Source organism: Otolemur garnettii, unplaced genomic scaffold (genome assembly GCF_000181295.1).
Source record: "Otolemur garnettii isolate 467f Iridium unplaced genomic scaffold, OtoGar3 scaffold00117, whole genome shotgun sequence".
In the NCBI taxonomy this organism is placed as follows: Eukaryota; Metazoa; Chordata; class Mammalia; order Primates; family Galagidae; genus Otolemur; species Otolemur garnettii.
The window spans coordinates 5713040-5724456 of record NW_003852512.1 but is presented as its reverse complement, the minus strand read 5'-3'; the positions used below and the strand labels follow the sequence as shown (position 1 = coordinate 5724456).

The 11417-nt window shown below is 42.0% G+C and overlaps 1 protein-coding gene across 1 annotated transcript; it reads right to left on the bottom strand.

Annotated features, from left to right (window-relative positions):
• Window positions 1–303: 303 nt before the first annotated feature.
• On the bottom strand, window positions 304–2347 carry LOC100954335 (BTB/POZ domain-containing protein 18-like). Its single transcript, XM_003797509.2, has one exon. The coding sequence runs from the start codon at window positions 2308–2310 to the stop codon at window positions 304–306; it is 2007 nt and encodes a 668-aa protein (XP_003797557.1). The 5' UTR covers window positions 2311–2347.
• Between the last annotated feature and the right edge of the window lie 9070 nt (window positions 2348–11417).

The window sequence follows — 11417 nt, the reverse complement described above, 5'->3', positions numbered from 1 at the left end:
TACAATTCCTCATGTTGAGGTGACCCCCAACTATAAAATTAGTTTTGTTCCTACTTCATAACTGTAATTTTACTACCATTATGAATCATAATGTAAATATCTGATATGCAGAATGTATTTAGGCGACCCCTGTGAAAGAGTCGTTCCACCCCCAAAGGGGTCGAGACTCACAGATTGAGAACCACTGGCCTAGGTTATACCTGCCTCTTGTGCTAAAGGGAGAGAGTATATGCTAGCTTCACTGGCAATAAGTCTTTTGTTAGCCAACACTTCCCACCTACTCAGGGCCCCTAACCCGCTCCACTATGTTAGTATATCTATCTCTGTTTCTGACTCTGAGGAAGGGTCAGGCCAGACAGAGGGTATACTAGTGGGCACTAGTTCCTCCTCTGTTGTCCAGCCCTCCACATCAACCTCTTCCTCTTCAGAGCTTTCAAGAAGTGGGCTCGGTAGCCCAGAGTTACCAAATACCTCCTTGTCTGCCTCCGTAGCAGGGTATAATGCGCCATCCGTAGTTAGGGACACTTCCAGACCAGTATCTGCCCAGTTTGAGCAGGGGGGTGAGAGGTCCTCATAAGACCTTTGAGGAGTGTTAAGGGAGTCAATGTAGAGAAGTTTGTCTCCCTGACCATCTAGTGTCTGGTAGCTGGTGATTTCAAGGTCTGGAATCCAAGAGCCAGCCACTGAAAGCACCTCTCCTTCATTCATCTCAGAGGGCATGACGAGGGAGCTGAGGGGCTCAGTTGGCTTTTCGTTCTCATCAACAGGTTCCTTTTCCAAACCTGTGAGCTCCCTGGGCTGGAGCTCTAAGTCTGGCAAACACCATTCTTCCTCTTCAATCCAGTACTTTCCTGTTTCTTTCAGGCGGTCACTAGGCGTTCTGCAATCCTCAGCTTCAGGACTCTGCAGAGACACCACAGGTGATTCAGTGTCTGAGTCACAGGACATGATGTCCAAGATCACTTCCAGCTCACTGGTGGCAGCAGCACTTGTGATTCGGTACTCCTCAGCTTCACAGGGCTGCCTCAGCAGGGTTGTGTCAAAGGCATAGGGCTCCTTGCAGTCTCTATCCAACACAGGTCCCTTCCTTACCAGCTCTGGACGTCCAGAAGAAGACTGAGGCTCTGCTAAGTCTCCTCCAGGTTCTGGGATCTGGAGGCTACCCTGAGAGATTTTGAGGGGAGGCTCTTGTACCATCTCCCAAGAGGTCTCTTTGACAATCTTGCGAAGCTTCACTCTCCCGACCTGCCCCTCCTCTGCAGAGCTTGAGTTAGGTGCCCTGTCTTCAGGGATTCTCTTCTTACTCCCACTTGTCTTCCCAAGACCACATGGGCTGGGAGTGCTCTGTACAGGACTAACTCTTCCCAGTTTCTGCTTATCCTCTGGTGCTTCTTTATTTATACTCTTCTGCCTCCACAGACGCCGGCCAAGGGCTACAGGCACTGAGCTGGGTCTGCCTAGCATGCTGTAAGGATTCAATGTATAGATATCAGGAGATACCATTGAGCGATTCAGCCTGAACTTTCTGGGTGATAGTCGCTCATGCACAGAGGGGTACAAGCTGGGTCGAGAAAGTGCCGTAGGACCAACAGCAGGGTCATTCTTATTCTTTTCTGGCCCCTGACTGTGGCTTGATGGTAAAGAGCTTTTTTCTTGTGGAGTTGGGCAGGCTCTGGCCTTCCTCTTGAGCAGAAGAGTGCCAGACAAGTTCTCTGCCTTCCCTTGGTTGGTTTTCCCCTGAGAACCCTCCTCCTTGCCTAATGAGTTCAATCTCCCTGCCCCAAGAGGACAGGGAGTCCAGGTAGTAGGCAATGGAGTTTGAGGTCGGAGGTTGGGTACCACCATTCTGGCAGAGACTGGTGCAGCAGCTGGTAGTTGTAAGCACTCTCGGTTTAATCTTCCGCCCTGAGAAGCCTTCACCAACTTTCCACCCTCAAGCTGAAGGGATTCTAGCTGAGATACACGGAGCTGACGGGCAGCAGAAAGCACATCTTGGGCTTCTTCTTGAGATACTTCCAGCTCTGAGGTATACAGGAAGTCCACCAGCTTCCTAAGTGTCCTGATCTTCAGACCCCCCAGCTCCAGAACCACCTTCTGACCTTGAGCTGACCTCTCTCGTTCTAGGCGCTCTGTGAAGAAGGGGCTACAGGCTGACAGGATGCAGCAGTGAGCTGGGACTGCTTCACCTTCGGCCTGCAGAATGACATCACAGAACACACCATTCTGCTGCTGGTGATGAAGCTGAAGAAAAGCTAACCGGAAGAACCGTGGGCTCCTATATAGGATTTTGGGACTGGCAGGAGAGTACATGTTCGTAGTCTCTTAGCAAACCTTCTAGGTTTCACAGATCAGATCCTGTACAGCTGTGTTCCCTTCCTGGCATGCAGTTTTCTGTCAGGTGGCACTGAAGGTCAAAATAGTTCACCCCAAAACTAGAATAACCCTGCAGTAGGGTATGTTCCTATTGTCCTCTGTGTGCTTGAGTTCTTTGCCCAGGCTGCCTTGCTTCCTCTCAATGTCCTGCCTTGCGCCGTGAGGTTAAGCAAAGCAGCGCAGACAGACCAACGACCTGAGCGGGTTCCCCTCCCAGTCCAGGACCAAGGGAATCACCGTTGACGGAGAAAGCACGGCTTCAGGGAAGGCCCGTGCAAAGCTGGTGCCCCGAGTGTCCCAGGCTTCCCAGGCCCAACTCCTTTGAAGAAAAGCCTTGTGCGTGAAGGTTTATGGGAATGGAGCGTGGGGAACCCGGAAGCTGGAAGTCAGTACTCGCCCTCACAACCACCTCTAGCTGCAGGAGCTTTGCAGGAACCCCCTGGCGTCCCTGTATCGCCACCCACTCTGGCACCCACGAGCAATGGGCGATTGACACCGCAAGAACCTGAGGCGACGCGGTCCTCTCCACACACCTCACGCAGCGGTCCTCGCGCTCCGAGCGTCACAGGGCCTGACGTCCTTCCTCCTCCCTGGAGACTTCGGGCCTACGTCTGTCTGTACACGTCATCTCCATTGGCTGAAGGCTCATGGGAGGACCAATGGGAGGAGAAGGAGAGCTTTGGCAGGAGGCTACACCTCGAGGGATTTAACAGGCTGAAGAAAGATGCTTTGCTAGCAGCGCAGTAATCTTTCTTCAGCCTGTCAAATCCCTCCTGTTCTTCATATTTTTATGCTACTTCAAATAATATTGATTTTTTATTTTAGAATATTGGGGGGGTGCAATATTTTGTTTACATATTTTATTTTTTGCACAGATTTAGTCTAAGTTATAAGTGTGCCCTTAACACATATAGCAGGCACTGTACACTATAGGTGTAAATTTATCTATCCCTTTCTTCTCTCTCCCTCAACTTGATTTTCATTGAGATTTATTTCCATATTGACATTTAAGTGTTGATCAATTTGTTCCAAATTGTTATTGAGTACATACATATGTTTGTTTTTCTGTCTTATGATGTTTCACTTAGAAGAATGGCTTTTAGTTCCATCCAGGTGGTCACAAAAGTTCACCAGTTTTTATAGCTGATACTCCTTGGTATGCATATAGCACATTTTATTAATCCATTCATGTATTGCTGAACACTTGGGTTGTTTCTACATTTTTGCAATTGTGAACTGTGATGCTATAGACAAAGTGTCCTTTCTATAAAATGACCTTTATTCCTCTGGTTATATACTGAGCAGTGAGATTGCTGGATCAAATGGTAGGTCTACTTTAGGTTCTTTGAGACATTTTCATGCAACTTCCATAGAGGCTAAAATAGTTTGCAGTCCCACCAACAGTGTGTAAGAGAATACCTCTGAATCTTATATTTGGCCTCTTTACTTAGTCCCACACGTCTTGTAGGCTTTGTACATTCCTCCTGTTTCTTTGCTCTTTGAGTTGCTTGTTTAGCACAAAGGCATCGTCTTCAAGTTCTGAGATTATTTCCTCTGCCTGACCAAGCATACTCTTAAGTTTTCCACTGTGCTTTGTAATTTCTTGAATGGATATTTCATTTCTAGAGGTTCTATTTGTTTTTTCTTTAATACTTCAATTTTTGTTTTGCCATGTCCTGCACTCTTTGCTGCTTCCTTGTATTGGATTTCATTTTACCATGTAGTTCCATGAGCAGAATTATAACCCATGTTTAAAATTCTTTATCTGCATTTTTTTTTTTTTTTTGCAGTTTTTGGCCAGAGCTGGGTTTGAACTGCCACCTCTGACATATGGGGCCAGCGCCCTACTCCTTGACCCACAGGCACTGCCATTTATCTGCCATTTTAACTTTTTCATTTAGGCTGATATCCATTGGTAAGGAGTTAGTATTTTCTTTGATTTTTCATACTTCATGAATTTTTTCCACTGGTTTCATGTCATCTGCCCTCTGTATCAAGAGCCAAGGGTGTTGTGGCTCACTTTGGGGCTTGTCTCTGAAACTCTAAACATTTGTGCCTGACTGTCAGGGAGAAGAGTACTGGTCCTGAGTTGCCTATGAATTGCTCTAGCAGGTTTAGTGAACCCCCCGGGTTGCCTCTAACCTTTTGTCTTCACCTTTTCCAGGCAGAGTGTTTTGAGTTAGGTTCCTCAGTATACTCTCAGTGGTGGAGAGTGGTAATGTGAGTGTAAATCAGCCACACCTTGTTTTCTTGAGTTGGAAGATTCTTTGAAGGGCTGTATCGTTGTTCTCCCAGTTGATTGATGACTATGTGATTGAGCCAGCTGCCCAGATGTTCATTTGTGTCTAAGGTAGTCTCTGGTCCCTTAAGTGGAGTACTAAGAGTGTACCAAACTTTAGGAGAGAACAGGAGGGTTCTTGATGTCCACCATCACCCAAATGGGTGGCACTGGCAAGACAGTTTGTGGCTATGTTGCCTGAGTCTCCATGTCAGTAGGTGGCATTTGTGGGAAGGAGCAAGCTGCAGTGTTTTTTTTTTTTTTGTTGTTGTTTGTTTGTTTGTTTGTTTTGGGGGGTTCCTGAACTGGCTTCCATCCCTTAGTGCACAAGCAAAAGCACCTGAATGCCCTAGAGGTTCCAGCTGAGTCCTTAAGCCCTGCCCCAGCTGAGGTGGATGGGGAAGGATTGGGAATCCCTGAAGCTGGGAGGGATTGGGTTGGGTGAGTTTTCCCTCAGAATCCACAGAAACTGACCAGTTAACTGTTGTGGTGGGAGTCAGAGGTCTGCTTCCAGTTTCTGGCTGAGTCACCTCACCCAGCCAGAGAGTCTGTTTATGGAGACAGAGAATCACAATGTGGAAACCCTCAGTGGGCTACAGTCTTCTCCTGACCCTCTGCTCTAGCAACTTCTGGAAGGCTGAATCTCAGGCCAGCAGTGTTCCTCCCCTGTGTCTGTGCTATGGGCCAGGAAATTCTCAGTTTGGGATCCCAGCCTGAGTTTATAATGCAGCCATCCTACCAGGGAAAGGGGGCCTGTTAGTACAAACAGCTAGTACCCACAATACACTCTGCCCACATAGGCTCCCTTAGACCAAGTGGAACTGAAATCTGTCTCTCTGCTGGGTCCTTGGTCCAAGATATTCAAAAAATGAATCAAGGGAACACCATAAATGAAGGAAAGGATATATTTTACTGATAGATAAGAAAAGAAGGGAAATAAAGCCTCTGGTGAAGTGGAGTGAGTAGGCCCTTTGGGCTTTCTGTTCTAGGGGGTTATAGGCAAATTTTCCTACCCTGTGGACAGGAGGGTTTGAGGATATGGAATGTATTTCCAAAATATGTCAAAACCGTGTGGCATCAGGGGCCTGTGAACAGAAGTGAATTTTAAAACTTCCCTTGTTTAGGAATGCAGTCTTGTTTTGGGTGTGGACTCTGCCTTGGAAGTGGCAGCTTAGGTGGGATACTTGGCTGATATGAACGTGCTTAGGCCCAGAAAATATGGTTCATGTGCAGCCCTGAGTGGGTGAATAAGGTGAAGTAGGTCAATATCAGACTATTCCAGAGACAGGCATACTTTTCTTGAGTGGCACACAGGGTTTCCAGGCAAGTTCAATATCTTACTGTTTCAAGGTATGCCTGGCTCCAATGGGAACTCCAGGCAGGCAGCACCAGGGAGAGCCAGTAAGAGGGAGTCAAAGTCTGAGGACGCCACCATATGCTGCAGGACCCATAGAGGAAAGGTTTCAGTTTCACATTCTGTGGAAACTTCGGTATTGTGGCTGCTGAGGTGGGGGTTGGGGTAGGGGTGGGGGGCAGGCAGAGAAAAGTCTGTATGGGAAAGTGAAGATTGGTCAAGAGGGGATCTGCCCTTAATGTCAGAAAGGCATTTCTGACATTAGAGTCACAGAAATCATCTGAGTCACAGAAATCATCTGGGACCAGCTGAATCCACTGTGAATCCTGCAGTCATGGCTAGAGTTGTGAAATATCTGTGTAAATGAGCAGGGAAAAGCCCAAAGAGTTGAAAACTCCCTGGGAAGAACAAAATTGCATGCATGATGGGTGGAGGAGCAATATGGTGCCTGCTGTCCTAGCTTGGGTCTGTGGGGGTGGGAAGTGCTTTCTGAGAGGAGAGCCTGGTGCCCTGTCTACAGCATTTCCTGGCTCACTGGTGGCAGAATCCTCCGGGCTTATGTGTGCAGAAATTCTCTTCAGCAGCTTGAGTGTCCTCTGGCTGTCAGAGATGCAGGGGAAGAAGAAGAAAACAGCTCCACCTGCACTTCTCGCTCTGCTACAAGTCTCTCCAGGTTTGTCCTTTGTCAATCTTACTCTTGTTCTGCTCTGTGACTTCTTTCTACAGAATCTCTTGTAGTCTCTGTCACTTTTCCCTCAGAAATACACCTGTTCTATCATTGCTTATTAGGACTTTTTCTTTTTTCTTTTTTTTTTCCTTTCTTCACAGACATCTGAAAGCTCGTGTCTCTAGTCCCTAACCATCCACCAATTTGGCAATGATATTGATTTTAATGTCAATAATAGATCATTTATTAGTGGTATATATAGAAGTAGAATTGATTTTTGTGTATTGTTCTTGTGTTCTACAACCTTGATAAACAAATAAATGTTTTACTTTTGTGACTTTTTATAGATCTCTTTTAACTTTGTATTGAATATCAGATAATGTGTAAATAAATAAAGTTTTACCCCATTATTTCTAATCTGTATATTTTTATTCTTTTTTTCAGCTTTACTTCAGCTGCTTGTGCCACCAGTACAAAGTTGAATGGAAGTGGTGAGAACAGACATCCTTACATTGTTTCAAATATTGGGGTAAAAGCAATGCTTGTCCATATTAAGTATAATGTTACCTTTGGCTTTTTCAAAGTTACCCTTTATCAGGTGGATGCAGTCCCCTTCTATTTATAGTATGTAGAAACAATGAAATAGATTTAGGATTTTGCCAAACATCTTCTCTGTATATAAGGGTTTTATTTTACTTTTATTTTTTTTTTCTTTTTATAATGTCTTTGTGTGGCCTCATAGAATGAGTATGGAAATACTCCTTCTATTATGGGTTGAGTTATGTCCCCTCCCAAATTTATATTTTGAAAAATAAATAAGTTAAAAAGAGTCGATTAGTTTGGGCCTTACTCAATTATGTCTTGTGTCCTCATAAGCAGAGACTAGAACACAGACAAAGAGGCTGAGGAAAGATCATCTGAAGACATGACAAGAGGGGGCAATCTGCAAACCAAGGAGAGAGGCATAAGAAGAAACAAAACCATCCAACCCACTGGTCTTGGAATTTTACCTTGGTTACCATAGCGTGAGAAAATAATTTTTTATTTTTCAAGCCACCCAGTTTGTGCCACTTTGTTATGTCAGCCTTAGCAACCTATACAGTATCTTTTTTTCAATTTCTATAGAATAGTTTCTGTAGATTGCTATAAGGTATGTCTTAAATGGTTGGCAGAATTCACCGAGGAAGCCATACAATTCAGAAGCTTTATTTGTAGGATTTTTAAATCAACTTATGTCAAAATATAGTGCTTTTTGGGTTATCTATGTTTTCTTATATGGGATTTGGTAGTTTGTGCCTTCCAAAGAATTGGTATATTTTCTCTAATTTGTTAAAATTATTCACATAAAATTGAACATACTACCCTTTTATTATCCTTTCAACATTTATGGAGTCTCTTCTGATGTCACTTCTCTCATTCTTGAATTTGGTAATTTATGTCTTTGCTATTTTTTTCCAGGGTGAATGTAGCTGTATTCACTTTATTGATATTCTCTAGGAACCCACTTTTGGCTTTATTTTTGTAATAAACTATACCATTTGGAGTAGTTTTAGATTCACAAGAAAATTGATTAAAAACTACAGATAGCTCCTATATTGTCCCTGCCCTAACATGTCCACAGCCTACCCCACTATCAAATATTCACACCAACGTGATACATCAATGAGCCTAAATAAGAAGAATGATTGCCTTCCACTCTCCATACTGAAAGAAGGTTCACTCTGAATATTTTAAATGCTATGGAGTTTTTAAATGTATAATAGAATACATCAACTATTATAGAAAATAGTTTCACTCTCCTAAAACCTTCCTTTCTCCATCCATTCTTTCCCCTACACTGCTTCAAATGCCTAGCAACCATGAATTCTATAGTTTTCATAGTTTTGCCTTTTTAAGAATATCATGTTATTGGAATCACATGGAATACATAGTTTACATACCAGCTCTTTTCACATAGGAATATGCATTTATGGATGCTCTGTCCATGGTCCATGTGTTTTCATGGCTTGAGAAGTCACTAATTTTAGTATTGAATGATAGTCCACTATTTTAGTGTTCCACCTACTGAAGAACAGCTTAGTTATTTTCAATTTTTGGCCCATATGAATAAATTTGTTATAAACTTTTATAGCAAATAATCTTTTTATGTGTGCCTGAGTTTTCAATTTAACTTGAAATTGTGATATTGCCCTGTAATACAAGAAACTAAGGAGGCTGAGATTCAAAGATCACTTAAGCTTAGACGTTCAAGAATGCCTGTCAATGTTGTGAGGAAAAAAATTAATGAAAAATGTTCAACTTATTTAAATAACTACTAAAAAGCATGATTGCTGGATTGCATGGTAAGAACATGAATAATTTGTCATATATTGCCAAAATGTCTTCCAAAGTGATTGTACCATTTTTCATTTCCATCACTAAGAATTATACTTTATGATGCTCCACATCCCCATCAGCACTTTTTCTCATCAATATCTTGTATTTTTTCCATTATAATATGTTGTAGTGTTATCTAATTTATTTTTCAATTCCCTAATGATATGTGATGTTGGGGACTTTTTAATATACATTAGAACCTTTGTAAGTTGACCATACAAGGTACTATAACAAGCTGGTCAACATACAAAAGTGATCAAAATAAGGAACAAGATCTATTGGACTGATAGATACACATGGTGCATGTCTGGTCTATGAAAATTAGGTCAATGAAAGGAGATGGTCAATGTAGGGAGTTGGTCAAATATAGAACTTGTACTGCATTTATATGCTTTTTGTATACATTCTTAAGTGAGATATCAGTTGACATATTTTGCCCATTTTTAAAATTGTGTTTATTATCATCTCACTTTTTAAATAGACAGTTATATATTATTTCCTATTTCTGCAATTGTTTCTTCATTTCTGATATTCTAAGTTTCCTGTGGTATCATTTTTTTTTTCTATTTTGGGTTAATGTGAGGGTACAAACAACAAGGTCACAATGTTTGAATTTGTTAGGTAGAGTCCCTCATGTAGCTGTGTCCCACACCCAAAGATGTGCCATATGCCTCTACATTGTACCCATTAGGTTGGAGCACTGGTCTTGGAAGCACTTGGTCTCCTCCTCTTATCTCCCCCCTGACTCCTTTGCCCTCTCCCAAACTTGAATTGAATTGATTTTTTTCTCTTATGTGGGCATGAATTAGATCATCTACTGGCTTCATATTAGTATTGAGTACATTGAATAACTGCTTTCGGGGTGGTGCCTGTAGCTCAGTGAGTAGGGTGCCGGCCCCATATATCGAGGGTGGTGGGTTCAAGCCTGGCCCCAGCCAAACCGCAACAAAAAAATAGCCGGGCGTTGTGGCAGGCTCCTGTAGTCCCAGCTACTTGAGAGGCTGAGGCAAGAGAATCGCCTAAGTCCAAGAGCTGGAGTTTGCTGTGAGCTGTAACGCCTCGGCACTCTACCAAGGATGACAAAGTGAGACTCTGTCTCTAAAAAAAAGAAAAAAGAAAAAAAAGAATAACTGCTTTCCCACTCTTCTGATACTTTGCTAAGAAGAATGGGTTTCAACTAATCCAGGTTTATACAAAATATATAAAGCCATAATCTTTTTTATGACTGAATAGTATTCCATGGTACACTTATAACATAGGTTCATTAATCCACTCCTGAGTTGATGGGCATTTAGGTTTCCACATCTTGGTGACTGAAAACTGAGCTACAATAAATAAGCTAGTTTTAAGGTATTTATGATAAAATGACTTATTTTTCTTCTGGGTAGATGCCTACTAATGGGATTACAGGGTCAAAAGGGAGGTCTAATTTTTAAGATTCTCCATACTTGTTTCCAAAGAAGCTTTATTAGTTTGCACTCTCACCAACAGTATAAAAGTGTTCCCCTTTCTCCCCATCCACACCAGTATCTGTGACTTTAGGACTTTGTGATGTGATTCAAGATGGATAAAAGATTTAAATTAAGGCATGAAATGATAAGAATCCTAGAAGAAAGAGTGAGAAATACTCTTGAGGATATTGGCATGGGGAAAGATTTTATGAAGATTTCAGTGGCCATTGCAACAACCACAAAAATAAATAAGTGGGACTTAATTAACCTGAAAAGCTTCTGAACATCTAAGAACATAGTAATCAAAGCAAATAGACAACCTCCAGAATGGGAAAATATATTTACATATTATGAATCTGACAAAGGTTTGAAAACTAGGATCTATAGAGAACTCAAATTAATCAACAAAAAGAAGAGCTGACAGTCCCATCTATCACTGGGCAAGAGACATGAATAGAATCTTCTCTGAGAAAGACAGACAAATGGCCAACAAACATGAAAAAATGCTCATCGTTCCTAATAATCAGAGAAATGCATATCAAAAGCACCATGAGCTATCACCTAACCCCAGTAAGATTAGCACAATCACAAAGTAACCTAGATGGAAGTAGATCTATGAAATAAGAAATTGGTATTTTTATGGGAATTGTGTTGAATTCATAAATCACTTTTGGCAGTATGGACATTTTAATGATATTGACTCTACCGATCCTTGGGCATGGGATACTTTGTCATTTATGATTTCTATCATCAGGGTTTTTTTTTTTTTTTTTTTTAGTTCTTGTAGTTCTTTCACTTCATTGGTTAAGTATATTCTTAAGTATTTTATTTTGTAGCTTTTGTAAATGGTTTTGAAACCTTGATTTCACTCTCAACTTGGTTGCTGTAAATTCATAGAAATGCTACTGAATTAAGTTC

Coding starts and splice junctions, on each gene's coding strand:
- LOC100954335 (XM_003797509.2), bottom strand. CDS start 2,310: ATGTACTCTCCTGCCAGTCCCAAAATCCTATATAGGAGCCCACGGTTC.